The 25,179-nt window shown below is 42.6% G+C and overlaps 1 protein-coding gene across 4 annotated transcripts in view; it reads left to right on the plus strand.

Annotated features, from left to right (window-relative positions):
• RECK (reversion inducing cysteine rich protein with kazal motifs) overlaps positions 1–25,179 on the plus strand; it is a 1,099,858-nt gene that overhangs the window by 1,059,389 nt on the left and 15,290 nt on the right. For all 4 annotated transcript variants that reach the window (XM_073630723.1, XM_073630721.1, XM_073630722.1 and 1 more), the window contains one exon: positions 13,468–13,620. In XM_073630723.1, the coding sequence (XP_073486824.1) occupies positions 13,468–13,620 (153 nt within the window). The remainder of the gene's footprint in view (positions 1–13,467; positions 13,621–25,179) is intronic.

Below are 25,179 nucleotides of genomic sequence, written 5' to 3' on the forward strand. Positions count from 1 at the left end.
GGCTGTGGCTCTGGTGTTGTAGTTGTGGCAGGAGGTGGAGGAGGACCATGGTTGAACTCACAAACGTGGCTTTGGCTTGTGAGTTCGCCCCTCAACCCCTTATTTAGGACTTGTAACATAACTTCCTCACTTAAGAGGCATTGGCCCTCCTCCCTTTCCTGCATTTTGCAGGCTGCCATGTAGGCATAGTCCTCTTGAATATTGGGGGGGGTTCTGAGGGCCGCAGTAGCCTTCCCGAAATAGGCCAAGTGCTGCCTCCTCCAGGTTACTCCTCTTCCTGGGCCTTTTTTTGGAAGGCGTGGGGGAGCGACCTGGGATTCGGGCAGGCTGCTGGGCCTGGCCACCTCCTGGCTGCCACTTACCCCCGCCACCACCTGGCTGCCACTTTACACAGCCTCCTCCTGGCTGAGAATTTCCTGTGTATGAAAAAGGGACATAGTTTAGTTTTTGGCATGAATCACACACAATTTTCAGCTCATGACTGTTGCAAATTGAATGGTAATAAATAGAAAAGACTATCATTCCGACCCCAGCATTTTTCATTCTTGTCACAATCATTAGTGGCCACTACTGTCTATTGATATGTAAAACACTTTGTAAAATCAGAAATTAATGCTCAATAATAACATCTAGTTAACATCATTAATTATTTCACAAGAAATATGTTTAACAATGCTATACCTGGCTCAAGCTGGGCTCCTCCACATCTTCCTGGCTGGAAGGCCCAGGTTGAACGTCAGAAGCCTCAGCTGAGGTGGAAGGAAGCCTTGAAGGAAGACTGGAGAGTGCTGGCCTGGGTTCAGTCTGGCCTGCCAGAAAATGCAGTCTGTCATAGTACCACAGCCTGGGTACATAAATGTCATCTGCTGCAGCTCCTGATCTCTGGGAATCCTGGACCTTCTTGCGCTCCCTATTATAAGTGCTCCTCATGCCACCAATTAGGGCCTTCAAATAGGGGATGTTTGCCGTGGGGATCACCAGCTTAACAAATTCCAGCAATTGATCCAGTGCTGCCTTCCTCTTTTTTTGATTGTTATAAAAGGTGTGGTTTACCTGCCACAGACAGGGCAGCTCCCTGTACATATCAATGAATATGTGGATAAAGTCCTGATCATTCAATAGATCCATTTTCTCTGCAAGACACAACACAAGACAAACCCTAATGTCAGGCTAAACTCTCCAAATCTTGTCCCAATATAGGACTCAATCTATAAGCAGTATAGGCCACTGATGCACCAAGTTAAAATTGTACCTTCGCTCAAATGATCTGCGCTTCCGATACACCTTCCTCCTCTCACAGATTGTACGTACGACGCACACGTGTTGCGCTTTATATACACTGCGCATGTGTGAAACTCCGCCCGCCCCTGACGTTCTTTCTAGTCTATTCCCCGCCCCTTCTCCTTAGGCGCAGTGGTAGAGCACATGGCGGAGAAAAAGCAAGTGCATGCAGAGGAGAGCAGCAATGACGAAAGCCCGGAGCCACGAACGTCCTGATCCCGGAGGAGATTTAAGGCCTCAAATATGTCCTTTATAGAGATGATAGACATCTTGAAGAGGGCCGACTATGATGGGAAGCATGGACCTTACCCAAACCCAAATGTCAGAAAGGCCAAGATCATGGCTAAAGTTATGAAAAGTCTGCACAGGAATTGAGGAAACGCTGGTCAGACCTGAAATTGAGGGTGCACGATCAGTACAGAAAGATCAAAAGAGTTCTTCAAAAAAGTAAGTAGTTGTCGTGTGTTCCTATTATTATTATTACTTGCATTCTGCTCCATGTGTTTTTCTTTACTGTTGTACAGTTTAAAATGGCAACTTTCAGGTTCATGGGCACAGTAATCGTTCGTAGTAAACATTGTTCGTTCGCCCACTAATACGATGTTTTTGGCAGATACAGATTAACTACATTTGTTCAGGCTTATTTGTATTAAAAGAAGTTTAGTACATTGTTGTCTAGATGGGTTTGTAATTAGAATGAAATGCAAACTTGATTCAGTATAAGGAGAGGACATTCAGCAGCTGTTTACACGTCTGGACACAGGAGCACTAGTGTGGGACACCAGAACAAACTTTTTAGGGTGTCCCACACAGGTGCTCCAGTGGATACTAGGGATCTCTCCATGTGTGAAAATTGTAGAAAAAAGGTCAGTATTCCAGCTTTAGAAAGGGAAAAAAAAATGTCTTCAGCTTGGAACTCTGCCAAAAAAGACAATTGTACGACACTTCCAAGCAATGTTTCATATTACTATTTCTGGCCTCAAATATCTGTGTGCTAAGTATACCTTTTTTTTAATCACATAGGGGAGAAAAGACTCTGGACATTGGAGGACACCAGGGACCCCCCACCTCCGAAAGAAAAGGAAATCCCCACACCACAACCAGAAGATGTGGAGGAAGGAAAGGTTTATGAAGTGGGCAAAATAGTGACCACAACAGGTGAGTGTCTGAGATCACAGCTTCAGGTAATAGATGGATGCCTGCATATTTATAATACATTGTGTGTTTTTTAATTCCAGGTGATGTGGATGTTGTGGAAGAAGATTCGCATTTCACAAGTGCAAGTGCACACGTCCTCATTGGGGAGATCCTGGTGTGCAATTGTGATTTACAAAAGATCAAGGAAGACATCAATGATATTGAAAAAAGACTCAAAAACATCATTGATGTTTTAGGCCGAATCTAAAAAACACCTAAAGTCTTATTTTTTTTGCTTTTTTAAGTATCTTGAAAGCCAAATTTTGAAGATGCACACAGTGTGTCAACATGTGCTATTTGCCATCACGGGATATCAATGTACGCGTTTGGCGGGTGCAACCCCTTCCTCGCAACTAAAGTAGCTGAGAGGAAGGGGTTGCACCCCCAAAACACGTCGATTGATCCCCTATGATGGGAGCTAGCACATGTTGACATTAGGCATGGGATCAGGAGGGAAATCCCCATTTTAACTCTCAATTTGTGTGCATCTTCAAAAATTTGGCTTTCACAGGGGTGACATCACCCCATCTAATGAAGGCAAGATCAACACAGTTTGTACATACTAATGTCTGATCTTGCCTTCATTTTTTCAAAGTTGAAATTTGTAAGTTCCTGAGTTGGGTATTGTTTTATGGTTTTAAACATGCCTATTTAACACAAAAAAACGGAAAACTGTATACTCACCTTTCCGTAATTTTCCTTTCCTGACACATCTTCATGGCAGCACACACTGGGTTGTGACTCCGCCTCCACAACCTGACAGGATTGGTCTAGCTATAAAAGATGAAGAGAAATGACCCCCACCATTCTCTGTACATATCATCTTAAGAACAGGGTGGGAACCTGTGTGCTGCCATGAAGATGCATCAGGAAAGGAAAATTACGGAAAGGTGAGTATACAATTTTCCATTTTCCTGACGCCTTCATGGCAGCACACACTGGGAAATAACTCGGAAAGGGTGGGTGCAAAAAATTAAGGTTTTATTATTCTAAAGAGCTGTGGAATTGGCTTTAATAATGGATCTGCCAAAGTCTGCTGTTGTAAGATGAGCAGAGTCAATTTTGTAGTGAGAAGCAAATGTATGTCTAGATGACCAGGTTGCTGATTTACAGATTGTTTCTGGTGAAACCCTGCCCATGAAGTTGCCACTGCCCTGGTTGAGTGTGCCCTGATGCTTTCTGGGATAATTAGTTTTTGAGAAGAGTATGCCTTTTTGATGGTGCTAACTAGCCAGGATGCGATTGTTCGAGAAGTTGCTGGATGACTTCTCCTAGGTCCATGTGGGATTATGAGAAGAGTATCCGATTTTCTGAAGGAAGCTGTAGTTTCCAGATATTTGGTAATGACAGTTTTGACATCCAATGCATGAGGCTCGCCTTGGTCGTTAGTAAAGAACGGAAGGGTGATATCCTGATTATAATGAAAAGAGGATGATACCTTGGGAGTGAACTGCTCCGAGGGTCTCAATACCACTCTATCTGGATAGAGGACAAGGTATGGTTCTGTTATTAGTAGTGCTTTAAGTTCTGAAACTCTTCTCGCAGATGTAATGGAAATAAGGAAGGTTAACTTCAAAGTCAGGTTCCAAATTGAATCTGACTCTACCAGAAAAAAAGGAGGTTTTGATAATGCGTCAAGTACTATAGAGAGATCCCATGCCAGAAATGTGGGTTTCCTTGGAGGTCTGATTCTTAGGCAAGCTTTCATGAACTGGACCACCAGAGGGTGAAGGGCCCATCTAATGCCTGTTTTAGCTGATAAGGCAGAAACCTGGACTTTAAGGGTACTTGAACTCAATCCTTTATTGATCCCCAACTGGAGGAATTCCAGAACTTGTGGTGGCTCTGGAGATACTGGGTTCCAATTTTTTTGTTGGGCCAGTGAACAAAACTTATTCCAGACTTGCGAGTATGTCTTGTTGGTGGTGCTTTTCCTTGCCTGTAAAAGAGTTGAAATTACCTCCTGCGAGCATCCTTGCTCTAGCAGTAGAGTCCTTTCAATTTCCATGCTGTCAAGTGTAATTTCTCTGGTGCTGGGTGAAGGAATTGACCCTGGGATAGGAGGTTTGATGTTACCGGAAGAGGCAGCGGTTGTTGCAGGCTGAGTTGTAGTAGGGTTGTGAACCAAGGTCTCCTCGGCCAAAGAGGAATCACTGCTATTACTGTGGCTGTTGATCTCCGAAGCCCGGATAAGAACCTCGCGATTAAGGGTACTGGTGGAAAAATGTAACCTAGCTTGAAATTCCACGGATGAGTTAAACAATCTATTCCCTCGGCCGACGGGAAAGCCGCTCTTGACAGAAATGTCTGACATTTGGTGTTCGCAGGGGTAGCTGCTAGGTCGATCTCCGGTATTCCCCAAGTTCTTGAAAGGAGGGAAAAGGCCCGTTGGCTCAATGACCACTCATTGTTTGAGAGAAGTTCCCTGCTCAAATAGTCGGCCAGCATGTTCTGAGCTGCTGGGACATACACCGCTTTCAGGTCTATTAGATGCACTTGCGCCCAATCCATGATGGGGCGAGCTTCCTCCATTAATGTGCAACTCCTTGTACCCCCTTGTCTCTGGATATATGCTACAGCAACTCTGTTGTCCATTTGAATCACAATGTTCTTCCCTACCAGGCATGGAGGGAAGGCCAGGAGCGCCTGAAAGGCTGCTCTGAGTTCCAGTATATTTGATACTATATCGTGAGCTTGAAACCTCCACTGCCCCTGGGCTGCTAGATCTTGGTAATGAGCTCCCCATCCCTTCTGGCTGGCTTGAGGTTGCTAGACCGTGTCCACCACCACATTGATTGTTTCACATAGTTTATTATTTATTTTTATTTATTTATTTCAGGTACTTATATAGCGCCGTCAATTTACACAGCGCTTTACATATACATCGTACATTCACATCAGTCCCTACCCTCAAGGAGCTTACAATCTAAGGTCCCTAACTCACATTCATACACACTAGGGACAATTTAGACAGGATCCAATTAACCTACCAGCATGTCTTTGGAGTGTGGGAGGAAACTGGGGTACCTGGAGGAAACCCATGCAGGCACAGGGAGAACATGCAAACTCCAAGCAGGTAGTGTCGTGGTTGGGATTCGAACCAGTGACCCTTCTTACTGCTAGGCGAGAGTGCTACCACTACACCACTGTGCCGCCCCTAGTTGTGTATGTAGATTGTCTGAAGCATTGATACTCCATTCCACTGCCTCAGAAAGGAATTCTGCAAGATTCTCGTGTGCCATTGGGACCACTGGATCATGGGCAGAGTCGCAGACTTGGAACCGAGGACACTCATACACACTCTGGCTGGTATGCTACCACTACACCACTGTGCCGCCCATAGTTGTGTATGTAGATTGTCTGAAGCATTGATACTCCATTCCACTGCCTCAGAAAGGAATTCTGCAAGATTCTCGTGTGCCATTGGGACCACTGGATCATGGGCAGAGTCGCAGACTTGGAACCGAGGACACTCATACACACTCTGGCTGGTATGCATGTAGATGAGATTAGCTTCTGAATTTTCTGGATTAGGGGCATGATCTTCTCCTGAGGGAGCTGTACTCTGTTCTGGGTGGTGTCTAGTTCTGCCCCCAGAAATACCATCTTCTGTGTGGGCTGAAGTTTGCTTTTCTGCCAGTTCACTAGCCACCCGAAACTTTGCAGGGTTGAAAGTAAGATTTCTCGGTGCTGTATCAGGACCTGGCGACTTTCTGCTAGAAGAAGTATGTCGTCCAAATAATGGTGTACTCTCTGACCTCTCTTTCTGAGGTATGCGATGACAGGCAGAAGAATTTTGGTGAAGGTCCTGGGGGCCGACGAGATGCATCCAATCTCCTAGATTCACAGCTAATAGTATGGACTGTAGGCGTTCCATTTTGAAGGATTCTAACTTGATGTTTCTGTTTAGTCTCTTTAAGTCCAGTACTGGCCGTAAATCCCATTTTCTTTTTTACAAGAAAGAGAGGGGAGTAGAATCCTCTGCCTCTTTGGCACAGCGGAACTTCCAAAATGGCTTCCTTTTGTTTTAGTTCTGTTATGTACTTCAGAAGGATCCTTCTCTTACCTGGAGAAGACGGGAGTTTTGTTGGAAGAAAGTGGTTTCTGGGAATCTTGTTCAAGAATCTCCACTTGTGACCGAACTTGATCGTGGAAATGGTCCAAAGGTCCTTGATGTTTTCTGACCATATTTGTATGAATTTTTTCAGTCTGGCACCCACCCTCGAAGGATGGGCGGGCTTACCTTCAAAGGGACTTCTGCTGTTCGCCTGAAGGGGTGGCCTTGGTTTTCCGCATGCTCAGGAAGGATGATTGTGTGTTCCTCTAGTTTCTCTTAAACTCCTTTCCTGGTCTATAGGTTTTGGCTTCTCTGTACCTTTCGGGAAGGTTACCCTTGTAAGCAGGACCCCTTGACCTCTTGGGTCTCCTGTCAGAGGGAATGAGGCCCGGCTTTCCCCCCCGTCACCTTGGAAATGGCTGCATCCAATTTGGAGCCGAAGAGATTTGAGCCATCATAGGGAATCTTGCACCAATTTGTTTTTGATGCTGCGTCGGCTACCCAAGGTTTTAGCCACAAAGCTCTCCTTGCCATCACTGAGGCTAGTATAGCCCGGGCCGAGCACCTGATAACGTCCACGGAGGCTTCTGCGATGAAATCGCCCACTAATTTAAGTTCCTGTAGAGACGAAATTACTTTCTCTAAGCCTGCTCCCTCCTGGAGAGACTTCTCAATATTGACAGCTCAGCCCGAGATGGCTCTACCAACCGCTGCTGTGGTGACTGCTGGTCTACAAGCGCCTCCTGCTGTGGAGTAGGCTTTCTTAAGTTCCAAGTCAATCTTCCGATCTAGAACATCACGGAAGGAGACGGCGTCCTCGAAGGGTAGGGTGACATGTCTTGCCAGACGCATCAGGGAGGCATCCACAATAGGAGCGCTAACTAAGGAGTTGACTTTAGGCTCTTTTAGGGGATACATCTTGGCTAGTCTGTTGTTTAGGCTAGGCCTCTTGTCGGATCTCTCCCATTCGTCTTTGATTAAATCATACAACTCTTCAATGAAAGGGAAGGTCTCTGGGTCCCTCTTCAGGTTTGGAAAATATTTCCTAGTGTTCTGAGGTGTTTCCTCAGACTTTGCCAAACCTATGGCCTCCTTGACTGACTTTGCAAAAGGTTCGACCAGAGTCAAACCCTGCTGGTACTTCTGGATCCTCGTCTTCTGAAGGGGATTCTGGATCCATCCCTGCCTCGATTGCTGAGCGAGGAGGAGCCATGGAAGTACCTGGGTCTGACCTGGCCGGCAGGGGTGTTGTTGATTCCATTATGGATTCTCGCACAGATTCCAGAATAAGATCGGTTACTTCTCTGGTGTCTGATTCTCTTTCTTTCGTGGCTTCATTGAAGCACATGTGACATGCTAATTTATCTGTCAAAGCGGTGGCGCCACATACCGAGCAGGTATTAGCTGCGGGACGGGTGTGTTGACTTCGTCTGTGACGTGACGAAAGTGATCTTCCATGACGTGATCTGCTACGTCGAGAGTGACTGTGGCGTGATTGACCATGGCGAGAATGACTGTGGTGTGAGTGCCTGTGACGAGATGAGGAGCGTGACCGGCTTCTGCAGGATCTTCTGCCTGAAGTATGGCTTGACCTCTCTTTGCGTCTTGATCTAGACCTGGAAGGGCTGTCAGAAGGAGTCTTGTTAGGAGATATGCTCTCTTTTTTCTCTCTCTTCAATACTTACCACTGAATGCGGATAGCCCCTTACCTTATTGGCCGTGGATGGTCTGCTTGGGCAGTGGTCTCCATAGGGTAGGCAGGAAATAGAAGAAGTCTGGAAGGAGTTTTTAGAGGGAGAAATATATACGTATATATATATATATATATATATATATATGAAATTATTTATATATTATTTATTTACTTTTTTTAAAAAAAAAAACATAATATACAAGAGAGTCCCTGCAAAATTACACAATGAGAACTTTTAAGAGACCTACCTGGCCTCAATGAAGAGAAACTGAGCAAAGATGTGCAGCCTGGAGTCATGAGAAGAAAACATACATATTTCTCAGTGCAGAGTCCTTTTTTAAAAGGCCCGCCACCGTTCACGGCAAAATGACGCTTTGCGCATGCGCAGAAGCGTCGTGATGACTTGGCGCCATCTTGGAGACTGGAAAATGGCTGTGAACGGCCCCACAAGGCCTTCCGCGCATGCGCACAGCGGGACGACACACGGCGGCCATGATAGACCTAACAGAGCGCTAAGGGACTACAGGTACCAGAGGAAGAAAAAGAAGAAGAAAAAATATATGGGGAAAAAAGGCAGCAGGGGGAGAAAAAAGGCTGGAAGAGAGAATGGAGACCACTGTAAGTCTGAAGCTTCCTGTGTGCCAGATGTTTTGTGCTGAAGCCCCTGAGACCACCAGAGTGGGGTTCCCTCCATAAAAGCTCCTTCAGAGATTGTACAGGAGGGACTTCCAAACAGGAGAGGCTTGAACCTGCTGGGGAGACAGTGGTGGGACAGATGAGCAGGGGGGGTGGGGCAGATGTGCAGGGTAGTACAGTGGTGGAGCAGATGTGCAGGGGGTTACAGTGGTGGGGCAGATGTGCAGGGTGTTACAGTGGTGGGGCAGATGAGAAAGGGAGTACATTGGGGCAGATGAGAAAGGGGGCACATTGGTGGGGCAGATGAGCAGGGTGGGGTAGATGTACAGGGGGTTACCGTGGTGGGACAGATGAGCAGGGGATTACAGTGGTGGAGCAGATGAGTGGGGGGTACGGTGGTGAGGCAGATGAGCAGGGGGTACAATGGTGGAGCAGATGTGCAGGGGGGTAAAGTGGTGGGGCAGATGTGCAGGGGGTACAGTGGTGAAACTGATTTGTGGGGAGGACAGTGATCTGAGGTGTGAAGGTGCATGAATTGGTGCTTATCAGAGGTGTGGAGTTGCAGGAATTGGGGCTAATCTGAGGCGTGAGAATGCAGGATGTTAATTTCTCACTACTAAAGTAGTTCAAAGAATTTACTTTATAAAAAATCCTTTTCGTGTTTGAGAGTGTGAAGTTGACATTTTTTGTTATAAATCAGCAAGCTCAATTTCTTTGAAAATAATTTTTCAGCACACTGTGCTAAAAAGGTTGCCTACCCCTGTTGTAGCATTCTTGAAAACAAAATAGATGAAAAAGAAGCAATATTGTTGCAAGGAAAAGTTCTTTGAGAGGAAGATAGATTTCATCTCAACATAAAAAGGATTTATTTGTACAATTGTACTATTAGAATCAATGGCTGAAACTTGTATTGGGCTACATAACTCACATTTTTACTCTCAAAAAATGCTCTTTAGCCCAGCTTTCATTTTAACCACTTAAGCCCCGGATTTGGCTGGCCAAAGACCAGAGCACTTTTTGCGATTCGGCACTGGGTCGCTTTAACTGACAATTGCACGGTCGTGCGACGTGGCTCCCAAACAAAATTGACGTCCTTTTTTTCCCACAAACAGAGCTTTCTTTTGGTGGTATTTGATCGCCTCTGCGGTTTTTAATTTTTGCGCTATAAACAAAAAATAGTGACAATTTTGAAAAAAAATGCATTATTTTTTAAATTTTGCTATAATAAATATCCCCAAAAAATATATAAATTTTTTTTCCTCAGTTTAGGCCGATACATATTCTTCTACATATTTTTGGTAAAAAAAAATCGCAATAAACGTTTATTGACTGGTTTGCGCAAAAGTTATAGCGTCTACAAAATAGGGGATAGTTTTATGACAATTTTATTGATTATTTTTTTTTTACTAGTAATGGCGGCGATCAGCGATTTTTATTGTGACTGCGACATTATGGCAGACACGTCGGACAATTTTGGCAAGATTTTGGGACCATTCACATTTATACAGCGATCAGTGCGATTAAAAATGCATTGATTACTGTGTAAATGTGACTGGCAGCAAAGGGGTTAACCACTAGGTGGCACTAAATTGTAAGAAAAGTCCTGGACAGCCGCACTCAAAATGATAATCGCCTTTATTGATAAAAACAACAAAGATACATGCCAAAGCAAGAAGTACAGGGACGCTGACGTGTTTCACACTATAGCAATGATTAAGCACTAACTATAGTGTGAACGCATCAGCTTTCTAACTATAGCAATGATTAAGCACTAACTATAGTGTGAAACGCATCAGATTTCTAACTATAGCAATGATTAAGCACTAACTATAGTGTGAAACCCATCAGTTTTCTAACTATAGCAATGATTAAGCACTAACTATAGCGTGAAACGCGTCAACTTCCCTGTACTTCTTGCTGTGGCATGTATCTTTGTTGTTTTTATCAATAAAGGTGATTATCATTTTGAGTGCAGCTGTCCAGGACTTTTCTCACAATTTATTGTTATAAGCACCTGAGGCTTCCAGTTTGGAGGAGAGGTTCCTGATTGACCTCCTTAGAGTGGTGATTTCTCTTTCTCCACTAGGTGGAGCTGTAGGGGTTAAGTGTGTCCTAGGGAGTGATTCTAACTGTGGGGGGAGGGGCTGTGTGTGACACTACACTGATCACCGCTCCCGATTACAGGAAGCGGTGATCAGTGAGAGTGTCATTAGGCATTCCTCACCATGAGACGATCGCGGGTATCCCCACAGACATCGGGTCCGCGGGACCCACGATCACGGTTACGGAGCTCCCGGCGGCTCGCGCCCGCAAGCCGCCTCTTAAAGGGCAACAAACAAGTACGTTAATCTGCCTGTACGTGCCCTTCTGTCGCAGTATATCTGCGTGAGGCAGTCGGGAAGCAGTTAAGTGTTTACTATTACTCTTGGTAAAAAAGCCATGGGAGTTAAAATGAGAGTAATTTGCAGGTCTGAGCATGCTCAGTTGTGTTGGCACCTAGCTGTAAAGAGACAGGGAATTTATCTCTTCTCAGACCTTTAAAGATATTTCAGTGTAGAAATCACTTTTTCACACAGTTTAAAAGCAGATTATCTTTAAACAATATACCACATACTTCAGTACCATTTAGGTGATTATATCATGCTCTAAACATTACTTCCACGTGCAATAGTCATGGTCCTAACAAGAGTATGTATTTGGGCGCTATTTGTTTTCTGGGAGCCATAGTAAATTCGGTTTTGAGAATATTTGTGCACCAGCGCTATAGTGAATACTGTTTTAGCGCTAATTAGCAGTAATCACCGCTACTTAGCGTGTGGCGTTATAGTAAATGACCCCCACTGAGTAAGCATGCATTCTGGATTCAGGGTTTATATAAAGAAACACTGTGAATTTTTGTTAAAATTTTAGACAACAATGCTGCTGATGGATGTACAGATTGAATACAGCACAGAGTGATATGCTATAATTTTTGTTACTTTTTTCTTTGTATTTGCTTCTATCTTACACTGAAATGATAATTTTTGTTACTTTTTGTTTATATATGTTTCTTTCTTGGGCTTGATTCACACTACTTCAATGTGATTTTGATGTAATTTTCAGTGTGATTATGTAGTGTGAATTTGGATGTGGTTAGCATGTTCTATGGAGCCAAATTGCAATGAAATTGCACTAAGGTAACACAGGAACCTTTTGCAAATTGGCACCGCTGTTTTATCACAGCGATGATAGTTTGCATTTTTGGGGTTTTTATTTGAGATGTGCAAAGAGAGATCACACAGATACAAATAAAAAATGTAATAATATTAGAAAATATAAAAAGATTACTTAACTATAGATGCCTTTTTGCCATAGAGTCCCCGTTTGTATGGCGTCAAACAATGATCAAACCAGATGCATGCATAATGCAGCTCTGGAGACAAGACTCACACTTCCAAGTTTTGGCAGTGGTATATACAGAACTAGTATGTGAGTACATGACCAACTGTAATTGTTTGGACAGTAATATCATCAAGAAGAAAGTGGGCTCAGCCATCCTGGTCAGTTAACAATGACATTCCTTTGGTATAGTCAGCTAAGCCAAAGCCATACATATATATATATATATATATATACATTATATGGCCCCTAAACCAAGATGTGAAGGCTTTCTTATACGTTAGTGAGCCACAATTTAAAGAGAAATTCATTTTCTCCATCAACTGCACAGTCACATTAATGTCAATAGGCACCAATGAAAATAATGTGATTTCCTTTGACACAGAATTCGCACCCGCCAGAACACCACTTACACTGAAGTGGTGTTTGCCATTTAAAATTTGTGGTTTGAGAGAAATATAAAACAGTGATATAATACTAAATCACCTTAGCTTTGTGCCTAGCAATTTTGCAATATACTGTATAAAGAAATGTTGTTCTTCTTAAAGCAGTATTTTACCCAAAAGAAAACAATTATTATATAGTAGCTTACCAATTCTTAGATGTGATGGCTGTATTCGTTTTCTTTTATAGGCTTTCTTCTTTTTTAATCTAGTGATCTAGCCAGCAAGCCTGTTTTTCAAAAGCACAATCTCTCCAGCAGAATATTTCAGTTTACATGGATGAGACAAACCACTTAACGCTGACAGGTGTGATTAAAATGATCAGCCTTTATTTATTCATGCAAAACCTTTATCCCAAAAGGCTGATTATAAAGTGTGAGCTGGAATTGGGCTTCCATTTATTTAGTGTATCTAAATCTGCTTATACATTTAACAAGTTACCAAGTGAAAACAGAGGGCAAAAAAAGAAAGATAATAAAACGAATGCAGCCACAACATTTAATGACTGGTAAGCTGCAATAGAATACATTTATGGTTTTTGGGTTAATACCGCTTTAAGTGTTTTGCTTTGTTTAATCTACAGAAAGCAAACATTACTGGTCATGGTTTAAAAATAATCTTCCTTTACAAGGTCGAATTGTGTTATAAAATGATACATGCATTGCATAAATGTTGCACTTGAAAATGTTCCAGCTGATATCAGCCTGTCACAGTATAACCATATTTCAAATTCTTGTTGATGGATATATTTGGAATTCTAAGAGATCCAATTTTCGTTTAAGATAAAGAAAATGCCAATCTCAGTCATGGACATCTTGCAGAAAATAAGGCCTCACATATCTGTACCCCAGTGTGATGTATTCGGATACCTCAGCGTGGAATCGGAGCTAGTGATCCTTGTGGTACCAGTTGATGTTCATCCTAAAGCAATACAGGTAGAGACTGCCAATTGTTGCCTTTTTGCAGAATTAGACACTGACCAATTAGAATGCTCCTAAACGTACCACCTGACGAGATACATTTTGGAGATTAAGCTGCGGGGAATTTTTACACCCCAGACCAGTGAGGCGGCGGCCCGATGTGTCAGTGCGGGTGATCACCGCGCTCCAGGTCAGCGGGACTGGGGGAGGTGGTCTTGTGTAAGTTCACCTTACAGATTTTTCTGTAAAGGTGAACTTACCCTTTAAATAAATTATTGAATCAAGTCCACTGTAATCCATTCAGTGAAAATATAGTCCAAAAAATGTTGATAAAAGTGCATGTGCAAAAAAATATAAATAGATATCTCAAACATTAAAGTGCAAAAAGGTGCATGTGCAAAAAAATATTGCAGTATTGATAGTAAAAGTGAATCAATCAGGTGCAGGAAAAAAACATCAATTCGTATATAATGTGGACACACTTGCTTCCACCATCCACTAGGAGTGTGCACCAGCCTCTCACCTTAGGCAAAGACCCCAGCGGGTCTAGCAGCGCCTCTGGTAAATATATCCTTAATGGCAATCTCCACTCCTCTCTTTGGAGCACCAAATAAGGTATATGGTGTAAAGGCAGCAATTGGGGATATTAGGTATGACGTACTCTCCCACTATGCTATGTACGTCCTCCTCACTCTCCTCCATTCAAGGGTCATATAAGATAAAGGAGATTTCCATAGTGCAGCAATTCCGTATAAAGTAATTTATTAAAAGTAGCAAATTACATGTAAAATCAGAACACTCAGCATCGATCCAATTCAAGAACTTCCAATCTCGGCCGTGACTGGAAGTGATGTTAGCCGGCTCCTCGCGACACGTTGCATCACTGATCATTGATTTCAGCCCTTGAGAAACTCACGTGATCAGTCACTAAACGCATCAGGAGGAGTCGGGTAACGTCACTTCCGGTCACGGCCAAGACCGGAAGTTCTTGAATTGTTTTGATGATGAATGTACTGATTTTACATGTAAGTTGCTACTTTTAATAAATTACTTTATATGGAATAGCTGCATTATGGAGATCTCCTTTATCTTATGAACCTTGAATGGAGGAGAGTGAGGAGGACGTACATAGCACAGTGGGAGAGTACTTTATACCGAATATCCCTAATTGCTGCCTTTACACCATATACCTGTTTTGGTGTTCCAAGGAGAGGAGATTGCCATTAGGGATATATTTACCAGAAGCGCTGCTAGACCCGCTGGGGTTTTTGCCTAAGGTGAGAGGCTGGGGCACACTCCTGGTGGATTGTGGATGGTGGAAGCAAGTGTGACAACATTATATAAGAATTTGTTTTTTCCTGCACCTGATTACTTCACTTCTACTATCAATTCTGCAATATTTTTTTGCACATGCACTTTTTTGCACTTTTATCAACATTTTTTGGACTATATTTTCAATGAATAGATTACAGTTCTGGACTTGATTCAATAATTTATTTAAGCCGTCTTCATATCTGTATTATTGATCAGTTTTTACTATCAATAAGGCACATTTATTATCACTTATTTGTTCTGAGTTAGCGCCACATTTACTTTTTAAAAAACAAACATGTTATATTTACCTGCTCTGTACAGTTTTGCACAGGGCAGCCCAGATCCTCCTCTTCTTGGGTCCCTGGCCGGCAATCCTGGCCCCTCCCTCCTGTTGAGTGCCCCATCACTGGATAGAGATGGGGCTCAGATAAGTATTGAGTACTGAGGGGGGCTCAGAAGGCTTTTTATCTTAATGCATAGAATGCATTAGGATAAAAAAAAAAACTTTGACTTTACAACCACTTTAATTTCCACAAGGGATACTATTTGAATGGAATTAGTGTCCTTTACCTGTTCTTCCAGTAGTTTGTGTTTCCTCGTAATACACTAGTAGGTTAACAACAACAACTTCCTATAATCTAGGCTAGATGTCATATTGCACATCCCTTTTTGTTTATACTCTGACTGCAAAGTTTTTGATGGTCACGAGGGAAAGTACAGATGACAGCTGTTTTATGGTGTTTGTGTCCTTTACCTGAGCTTCTAGTAGTTTGTGTTTCCTCCAACTGCACTAGTAGGTTGGACCCTAGAGAATGATTTACAGTATAGTCACATTAGACTACATTATTTGATGTTTTAGTAAACTTTTAATAAAGTTTTAACAAGTAAATACATTTTAACACGTTTTTAGTAATAATTAAATAAAGGTGGTTTTCTGTAAAGTGTTGTAGACTTTAGCAGCTCCATAAAATTCAATATTTCCTATCAAATACTTACCGTAATTTTCCTTTCCTGATGGACTCCATGGCAGCATACATTTGGGTAGCCCTGCTTTCGCTCCTACCCCATTGGACCTCACTCCTATAAAATTTCAGGCTGAATCAGAGGCCGCGTTCCAAAACTAGCCTACTCATGACACTGGGAGGGAACGCCTACTCCCATGGAGTGCATCAGGAAAGGAAAATTATGGTAAGTATTTGATAGGAAATTTTCTGTTTTCCTGACAGACTTCATGGCAGCATACGTTTGGGAACTAACTAGCCCAAAAAACTAAGGTTGGGATGTTGAAAAAGTAGGGTTTCAAACATAGCACTTTGTCAACAGAAACCCTATGGATAGATATTAACAGTATAAGGAAGTTAGCTACACCCTAGAGCTACAGCCAGAACAGCCTTAATAGAAGATGTGCTACCGCCCTACAAATATTGCTGGCACCCTTCACAGGGAGCCCACAATGCCTACACACTCCTGGTTGAGTGTGTGGTGGCTGCTTCATAGGAATCAAGCCCTAAGCTCTATACGCCTATTGGCTAGGTGGAATGACATCCAGCGATGATTTTGGAGGAAATCTCTGACCCACTGGATCTGCTAGAGAGAGTGACAAATATGTCCTAAAACTCTAAGCAAAGCTATAACTTGAGAGAATGCTTGAAGTATCCCAATATCAATGGCATTGAACCAGTTATCCTTGGTGGTCCTGCATATAGGAGGAACAAATCTTTTGTTCTCATAGGATGCCCGAAGCCACCTCAGATTGCCGCTCAGTATGTATATAAACACTACCCGTACTAGGCAGAAAGCCAACAAGGATCCCTCATGGCATGAGTTCCAGAGTCCGGCAAATCTCCTGACTGAGGAAAAAAGAACCATAGAGAGGCTGCCTTCATGACTGAGCCTTTACTCAAAACTGGACTTAAAGAGATCCCATCTGGAGCAGCAAACTGCCAAAGGGTCCTGGACAAGCTTCCTGCTGAGGATGCAGCCCTAGAGAGATTGACATCATGGCTCAATCCTTACTCCAACTGGACTGGAGGGGATCCCACTTTGAGCTGTAAATAACCAAAAGATCCTTCCTAGCCCGAAGCTTTGATCTTGTCATGTCTTAATGGCTCAGTCTTTACTCCAGCTGGACTGCAAAGAGAAATCATCTGGATCTGGCAAGGAAGTCCAGAGCAAGTAGTAAATCCCACCTATAGAGTCTTGGCTCTCTTTTGAGACTCAGGTGCAGCCCCCCATCAAAGTATGAGTAACATTGGATATGACAGGGACTGCAGAGATCTGCCCTCTAATAGAGCTTAAGATCAGTTGAAGACCAGAATGTACCTGACCAAAGGACTGAAGCAAAAGAAAACAAAGCAGTCCAAAAAGAGCAAGCATTATTAAAATCTTTATGTGGGATTTATAGATATTAGCTTAGAGAAAATGATGAGAAAGGATGAGAAAATGGAAGAGCTGAACAAGGGTGGAGCATTGCACTCTGCAACAGAGAGAAAGGACTTCAATCCGATAACCTAGTATCAAAAGCAGGAACCAAGGCCTGTTTGGCCAATGGGCAATTACTGCAATAATTACCATGGTCTTTAAAGTAACAGACCCCCAAAAAACTGTATATGGATCGGACTGGAGGGAAAGCATATGGCTTGTGAGATCTTTCCTGATCTGTCACAGCATCACCCCATTACTTGGCCCAGGCCCCTAGGAAAAAGCTTTCCAACTTGTAATAAATAAAATAAAAATACAAAAATGACAGAAGTATGGTCTCCTGTGTGGAAATTACATCCGACGCGTTTCAGGAACGTATCCTTCAGGGGCGATCCCTTGTGGAGAACAATGTACGTCTATAAATAAAAACATATATCCACATTGAGAAACATATATACAAAATACATGAAGTGAGCATCGTTGAGGGCAGGGGAGTGCAAAAAATCATAATCCCAACCCATGCAATCATAACCCCACCTCCAACAAAAATGTGTGAAAATTTTTTTTTTATTTAATTGAAGAAATATATATTGTAATATAACCTGATATGGAAAAGAAATAACTTCACTGCTGGATAGAACCTGAATTGTGGTGGAAGTAAGGTCCAAAACACCAAGTTGAAACAATCCTAATTAGCACCGCATGGTAATAAAATCACCACTGGATTGAAGAAGTGGCTGTTGAGCGGCAATCAAACCAGGAAATATGACTGGGGAATATCCGCATATGAGCACAAAAGTGGTCAAAACAGGTAATGTGCAGGTGCTATAAAGTAAGAATAGAAAATAAAAATGAAAATAAAAATAATGAAATATGTTATACTAAATTGATGTATATAATTAACTTAGCACTGCGGTATATGGCATGTGTCAACTGACCATCCGTCAAGTAAATATGCACTAGGAGTATACAAGCAACAACCGTAAGTTGCTAAATAAAAAGTCGGTATCGTAGTTACCAAAAAACATCCAGTAAAGAAGGCAAAAAATAATAATTCGCCTCTGTGTTTATTACAAAAGTACCTAAAAAGATGTTTTTCCCCAATTAAATGGGTACCCTATGTAAATCAATCCACACAGAGATATTGATCTGAATGAATTTGTAATCATAATATTCCAAGAAAAATATAATAAAATAAGTATAAAGTAATATAGACTAACACAAACAAGTATGGTCAAAATTCCATAACAATACCTTAACGTTTGTTCAACAATGTTTCTGGAGAACCTTCTGTCAGGGAGCAGTAGTGACAAAGAGTGTTTAAACAGATAAGTTTATAAAGGCTGCAAAAGTGCCGGCGTCTGCGCAGTGTGAGTCAAGCAACAGATGTAATGATTTGAAACCTAATGAGTACATTACCAAGTGGGCAGCAGCATCAGAGGAGTCACATGATCTGTCAGATGTAAAGGAATAACGTGTATGCGTCATTGCAAAGGCGTCATGACAACAACGCCGTGTCAACAAACAAAATACCCGCTTCAAGAGCGGCACAAGGTCGGTCAACATCCGATCACTTTCGGCGCCTGCATACCAGTGAGAGGAAGCGACTACACCAAAATCTTGCGAGAGTGCGACAGCCACAGATTGCAACAGCAAAGAACCACCAACAACTGCGCAAATGCGCCAGCACAATGTAGATACTTGCCAGCACACCAAGGATCAGCACAAGGTGGCGTCCAAACGGTTGATCCCTGGTGTGCTGGCAAGTATCTACATTGTGACTTGAACCAGTATCCAGCTGGTTGTTGCTGCAGCACCCAAACCTTTAGAGCTTATACCAGGAACGTGTGCAATGGGAATATGAAACATTATGCGCCAGCACAGACACAGAAGGGCCAAAACAAACCTCATCTGAGCAACCCGCGCATGAGGTAAATAGCACCATACCAAAACAGCACCAAGTGTGCAGAGAACGCCGAACAATGCAGAGATTCACAAGCACCAGTACAGCCCCGTCCCACAAAAGACAAAAGTGGGTAGACCAACACAAAACACAAGATTATAAAATATAAATAACTTGATTGCAAAACTATATATATATATATATATATATATATATATATATATATATATATACACACACACACACACACACACACACACACACACACACACACACAGTATATATTGTACATGGAGGTAGAGGACAGCAATGAGCAGGCAAAATAAAAACAAACACTCTCCCATCCTCTTATACAGTCATCATTAGCAAGCATAGCACACATTACTGGTTAAATCAGTGTTCTCACAGTTGGAAACAGAGGTATATAAAAGGTGAAATACAACTTGATGGATCATAATAACATATTTGGACTATACACTATAATACACAAAGTAACATTCAAAAACAAAGCCTTGATAATTCACATATCCTTTTCGCATACCCCAGAATTGAATCCCTCAAGAAAAGGTCTCTAACTAAGGATACTATTGAGGCCAGGTATATCAGTGGCATTTAAATCTATGATCCAGCGAGAGTCTCTCTGGAGAAGGAGTTTATTCCAATCTCCACCTCTCACATTGGGATGAATTCTATCAAGGATCAAGAAAGAATATTTGGGGCCTTTGCCATTATGGAAGTCTCTAACATGCCTTCCAAGTGGCAGGTCTGGGTTTGCTGTTGTTATGCTTTTGATATGTCTCCCTGCCCTTTTACGAAACTTGAGTTTCGTCTTGCCAATGTAGAAACTCTGACATTGACAATGTAACATATAAATTACACCTGTGGTTTTGCAATTAGCAAAGTGCTGGGGTTTAAATGTTTTGTCATTGGGTAACAGAATGTGAGGTCTAGTATCCACATACTGACATACGACCCCCACATGTGAATGTACCCAGACTTTTACATGGATCTTTCCTAAATTCCCCAACAAATTCAGTATGAACTAATTTGTCCTTTACTGATGTCGCTTTGCGAAATGTAATAGTCGGGTGCAATGATATATGCAGGTGTATAAGGGGATCAGCCTGTAAAATTCTCACCTTTAACCACTAGTCCTGACTACTATCTTATTATCTAATTATAATTACCTCATTGTTGGCCGATTCTGTTGCACTCATACCCAAATATCTCTATGCATAGGAAACCGCATAATTGAATAATTGACACAGCAAAGTTGCTTCATGCACTGTCCGGTTTTATTATCCCAGACAGGGTGTTAAATATGAATAAAAGATAGGCGTTACCCACCATCTTCTGCCAAAAAGGGGTACATATTCAAATGACACATTTCCCCTTAACATACTTTCAACCAATCATAGTCATTAACTCTTTATGTCACATTATATTATGTCACCCAAACAAACATAACTGCAGACCATCTTATGACACACACGTAACTTCCCTATGTCTGGTTTCGATTTCAACACAAATTCACTTTTTGAACAACAATATATATATATTTACTTGATCAGCAAAATTATAGGTTTAAAGGAGTAGTTGAGCCTTAGATTACAAAACACAAGGGGAGCTTTTTTACATGACTTTCAATCCTCTCTATTGTCACGAACGTGACAATAACAAACCCTGTTGATCCCAATATGCCCCCGACATTCACCTGGACTAATTTCCCATAAATGTACCACTATCTTAAGCATGTAAAAATAAAGAACAATAAACACATCAGAATTAGTAGATATCAAAATCTCAGCTGCATAGCAATTGTCCATGAAATATAAAGGGGGAAAGGGTGTGACAGTCCATAAAAGCAAGTGAGAGGGGCATGACAGCCTTTAGACCAAATAAAAAATAGTCCCAAAGAAAAACACAAAAAAAGTCTCTTGTATGGCTTATTAATGTCCATAAAATTCAAAAAGAAGGAAAAGGAAAACGTCCACATTATAATTATCATTCTCCTAAACTTTTCCCCAAACTTTTCCCAAACTTTTCCCAAATTCTGTGTTCATCCACATAAACAGATTCTCCACCCCCAAATCCTGCCTCTTTGTCCAGTACCTGCCGCCGATATTGTGTTTCCAGCGCGATGGGATCGCGCTGGAAATCACTGCCACGAGGCTGTGCTTCTCGTGCTCGCCGTTCCCACGAGATGCCATGCATCCATAGGAATCCATTGGGGGCGGCAAGCGGGAGGAGCGACAGAGCATAGGAATCCATTGGGGGAGGTGAGCGGGAGGAGCAACAGAGCTCGGCGCTGGCTCCCGCGACGGGGCTTACTGATGTCAATCTCGCCGTGAGATTGACAATATCGGCGGCACCTACTGTAAGGACAGAACTCGACATCCACATACAGACTGGAACTGATGCATTGGGCTAGACTTGGGTCTTTGGGCTGCTCACTGATTCATAGACCTCGGGTTTGCGTCATTTGGCTCCCCCTCAAGGTGTCATTTCCAGGAACATTTTCCAGCAGGAGCTGCCTTTACTCATCTCAGCACCTCCCATGGCATTAGAACAACAAAAATGAACAACGAAGATTTCCATGTAAAAGCTGTAGTCATTTCTTCAAGTAACTTGACATTCAGATCAGAGGTGGATCCAGGGGGGGCAACGGGGCAATTGCCCCCTCTGAGAAATTCGTGATTGGCAGGCCAGTCAGCGCATAAGCGAGTGGGCTGGAGGGCGAGTGTGCGGGTTAACGAGTGAGTGGGACAGTCAGCAGGGGTCGACAGGTGAGAGAGAGTCAGGTCGGCAGATGAGTGAGGGGGGGAGTCGCCAGGTGAGTGTGCGGGCGTGCAGGGCAGACATCGAGTGAGGGGGCGGGCCGGTCCACAGGTGAGCGGATAGACTGGCCAGTCAGTGAGCTGGCGGGCAGGGAGCAGAGAGATTACATCATCTCTCTGCTGCCTGCCTTCACTCTGACAATCTGCACCTTAGCAGGCCAACGACAATAAGCAACATGTGGCAGGTGATGTAACAATCAGCAACATGTGGCAGGTGATGTGGCAAGTGTAATCTGTAATGTGTGGCGAGTGGGCTGGAGGGCGAGTCTGAACTGTCTTTGGATGTGGACACTTGATTTTTCACTTTGATTTTATATTTATAATCACATAAATATATTGTTTTCTATTTTGCATGTTGCACTTTATGGGATATCTTCATAAAAAGATTGTATTCATTCTATATATTACTAGCACTTTTTTTATTTTAATTTTTTGTAACACAGTTTTATATTACATATGCACCTCTCAGTCATTGAGATATATTTAAAATTTCTAGCACAGACACAAATATTTGTATACTGTGGCACAATATGCTATTGAGTTCCGTACCCTGGCTGCTGAGACTAATTGGGACTCAAGGGCATTACGTGCAGCCTTCCGAAAAGGTCTTACAGATCGCATCAAGGACAAATTTGTCTATAAGGATTCCCCAGAAGGCCTTGAGAAATTCATAGAGCTGTGCGTTCGTCTAGATGTCCGGTATCATGAAAGGTGCCAAGAGAGACTTAGAACTCGCAAGTTTCCTAGGCCAGTTTACCGTTTGGCCCCTAACTTCCAAGCACCACATCAGCCAGAACCTGAAATCTCAGTTGAACCCCAGGCACCTGTGGAACCCATGGAAGTAAGCAGTCTCCACCTAACTGAGTCGGAGAAACAAAGGAGGCGTGCATTGAGCCTAAGCTTGTACTGTGGACTTAAAGGACAATTGTTATCTGTCTGCCCTTCCCGTCCAGTAAAAGGCAGGGTCTAACCAGTGTTGGAGGAGCTGGGTTAGACCTTAGAGGTATATCCTCCAAGACCAAGATTACCGTTCCCGCAATTATCCATTTGACTCTAAACTTGTCTCCTGTGAGGCTTTTGTGGATTCTGGAGCCACTGGCATATTCTTGGACTACACTCTTGCTAAAGAAAATAACATCCCATTTGTTTCAAAGTCTAGACCCCTGAACATCACCACCCTGAATAGACAACCCTTGTGAGATGGCATTGTAAAATTTGAGACTACGACAATCACCCTTCAGGTAGGCGTACTCCACAAAGAGGAAGTTGTCTTGTCTCTTATTGATTCTCCACTTCTGCCCGTTATCCATGGTTACAACAACATAACCCTTCTTTTGATTGGGAAAATGGAGGAGAACTAACCTCTTGGGGGTCGTTCTGTCATCTAAACTGTTTGTCTCAACCCAAAAGACTTTCTGGTTGTCTGCTGGCTTCCGTGGCCATCCCACCTACATTGCCTCGTGAATACCATGAGTTTGCAGACATATTTTGCAAGCAAAAGGCAGAGGTTTTACCTCCACATCATTCTTTTGACGGTGCAATTAATTTGATTCCTGGAGCACCTCTTCCCAAAGGAAGGACCTATCCCCTGTCTTTGCCTGAACAAAAATCCATGAAGGAATACGTAAAAGACAACTTGGAAAGAGGTTTTATCCGACCCTCTTCTTCTCCAGTAGGGGCAGGTTTTTTCTTTGTTAAAAAAAAGATGGGGGTCTTTGACCATGCATAGACTATCAAGGATTAACTCAAATCACTGTAAAAGACTCCTACCCTTTGCCTCTCATTCTTGAACTGTTTGATGTACTTAAGGGAGCCGTTATCTTCTCTAAGCTGGACCTACGAGGGGCTTATAATATGATTCAAATTAAAGACGGGGACGAGTGGAAGACAGCATTTAACACTCGTAATGGACATTTTAAATATCTGGTTATGCCATTTGGGTTGTGTAACGCCCCTGTTGTCTTCCAACGTTTCATGAATTACATTTTTCATGATTTCAGCAACAGTTTTGTGATCATCTACTTGGACGACATTTTATTTTTCCAAGACTCATCTAGAGCACATTTCACATGTAAAGCAGGTATTACAACGACTGAGAGAAAACCATCTTTACGCGAAGATTGAGAAATGCAGTTTCCATCAAAGCCGTATTCCTTATAAGTGCTGTCGGTTTCCAAATGGACCCTCAAAAACTTTCCACTGTCTTGCAATGGGCCCAACTGACCACTTTAAGAGGGCTCCAAAGCTTTCTAGGGTTCGCAAATTAAAGGTTTAGCCTCCATTGCGGCCCACCCTTACTGCTATGACTAAGAAAGGTACAAATTGCAAGGTGTGGCCCTCAGAAGCGGAATCGGCTTTCCAGAAATTAAAAGACATATTCAGCAAGGCTCCAATTCTTCAGCATCCAAATCCCGATCTCCAGTATATAGTTGAGGTTGATGCCTCTGAGGTAGGAGCAGGTGGCGTGCTGTCCCAGAGACAGCCTAAGTCCGGTAGAATCCATCCAGTAGCGTTTTTTCTAGAAAGTTTTCTCCAGCGGAGATGAATTACGATTTGGGAATCGAGAACTACTGGCTATCAAATTGGCATTGTCTTAATGGCGACATCTTCTGGAAGGGGCTCCCAAGCCTTTTTCTATCCTCACCGACCATAAAAACCTGCTGTATCTTTAGACTGCAAGACGTTTGAACTCACGTCAGGCTCGATGGGCTCTGTTTTTCTCCCATTTTAATTTTGTTATTTTTTTATGTTCCTGGGCATAAAAACAAGAAAGCCGATGCTCTTTCCAGACAGTTCCCTACCTCAGAAGATCAACCTACCGAGTAGTATATAATCCCACCTCACAAAATTGTCGCACAGATCTCCACGGAGCTCAGGGAAGCTGGCCCCCCTACAATCAGCACAAATAAAAACTCAAGTGTGTTTCTTTAGTGCTACGTTTGTGCTGTTTTGTGCCGTAAAAATTTACATTTGTGCTGCTTTTATTTTTAAGATATTAGCAATTGTTTTTTCCAGACTATGACATCACCTAGCCCCCCTACAACGCCCAAATGACACAAAACTGGTCTTGTTGGTTAGTGCTACGTTTGTGCTGTTTTG

This window comes from Aquarana catesbeiana, linkage group LG05 (assembly GCF_042186555.1).
Source record: "Aquarana catesbeiana isolate 2022-GZ linkage group LG05, ASM4218655v1, whole genome shotgun sequence".
Lineage (NCBI taxonomy): Eukaryota > Metazoa > Chordata > Amphibia > Anura > Ranidae > Aquarana > Aquarana catesbeiana.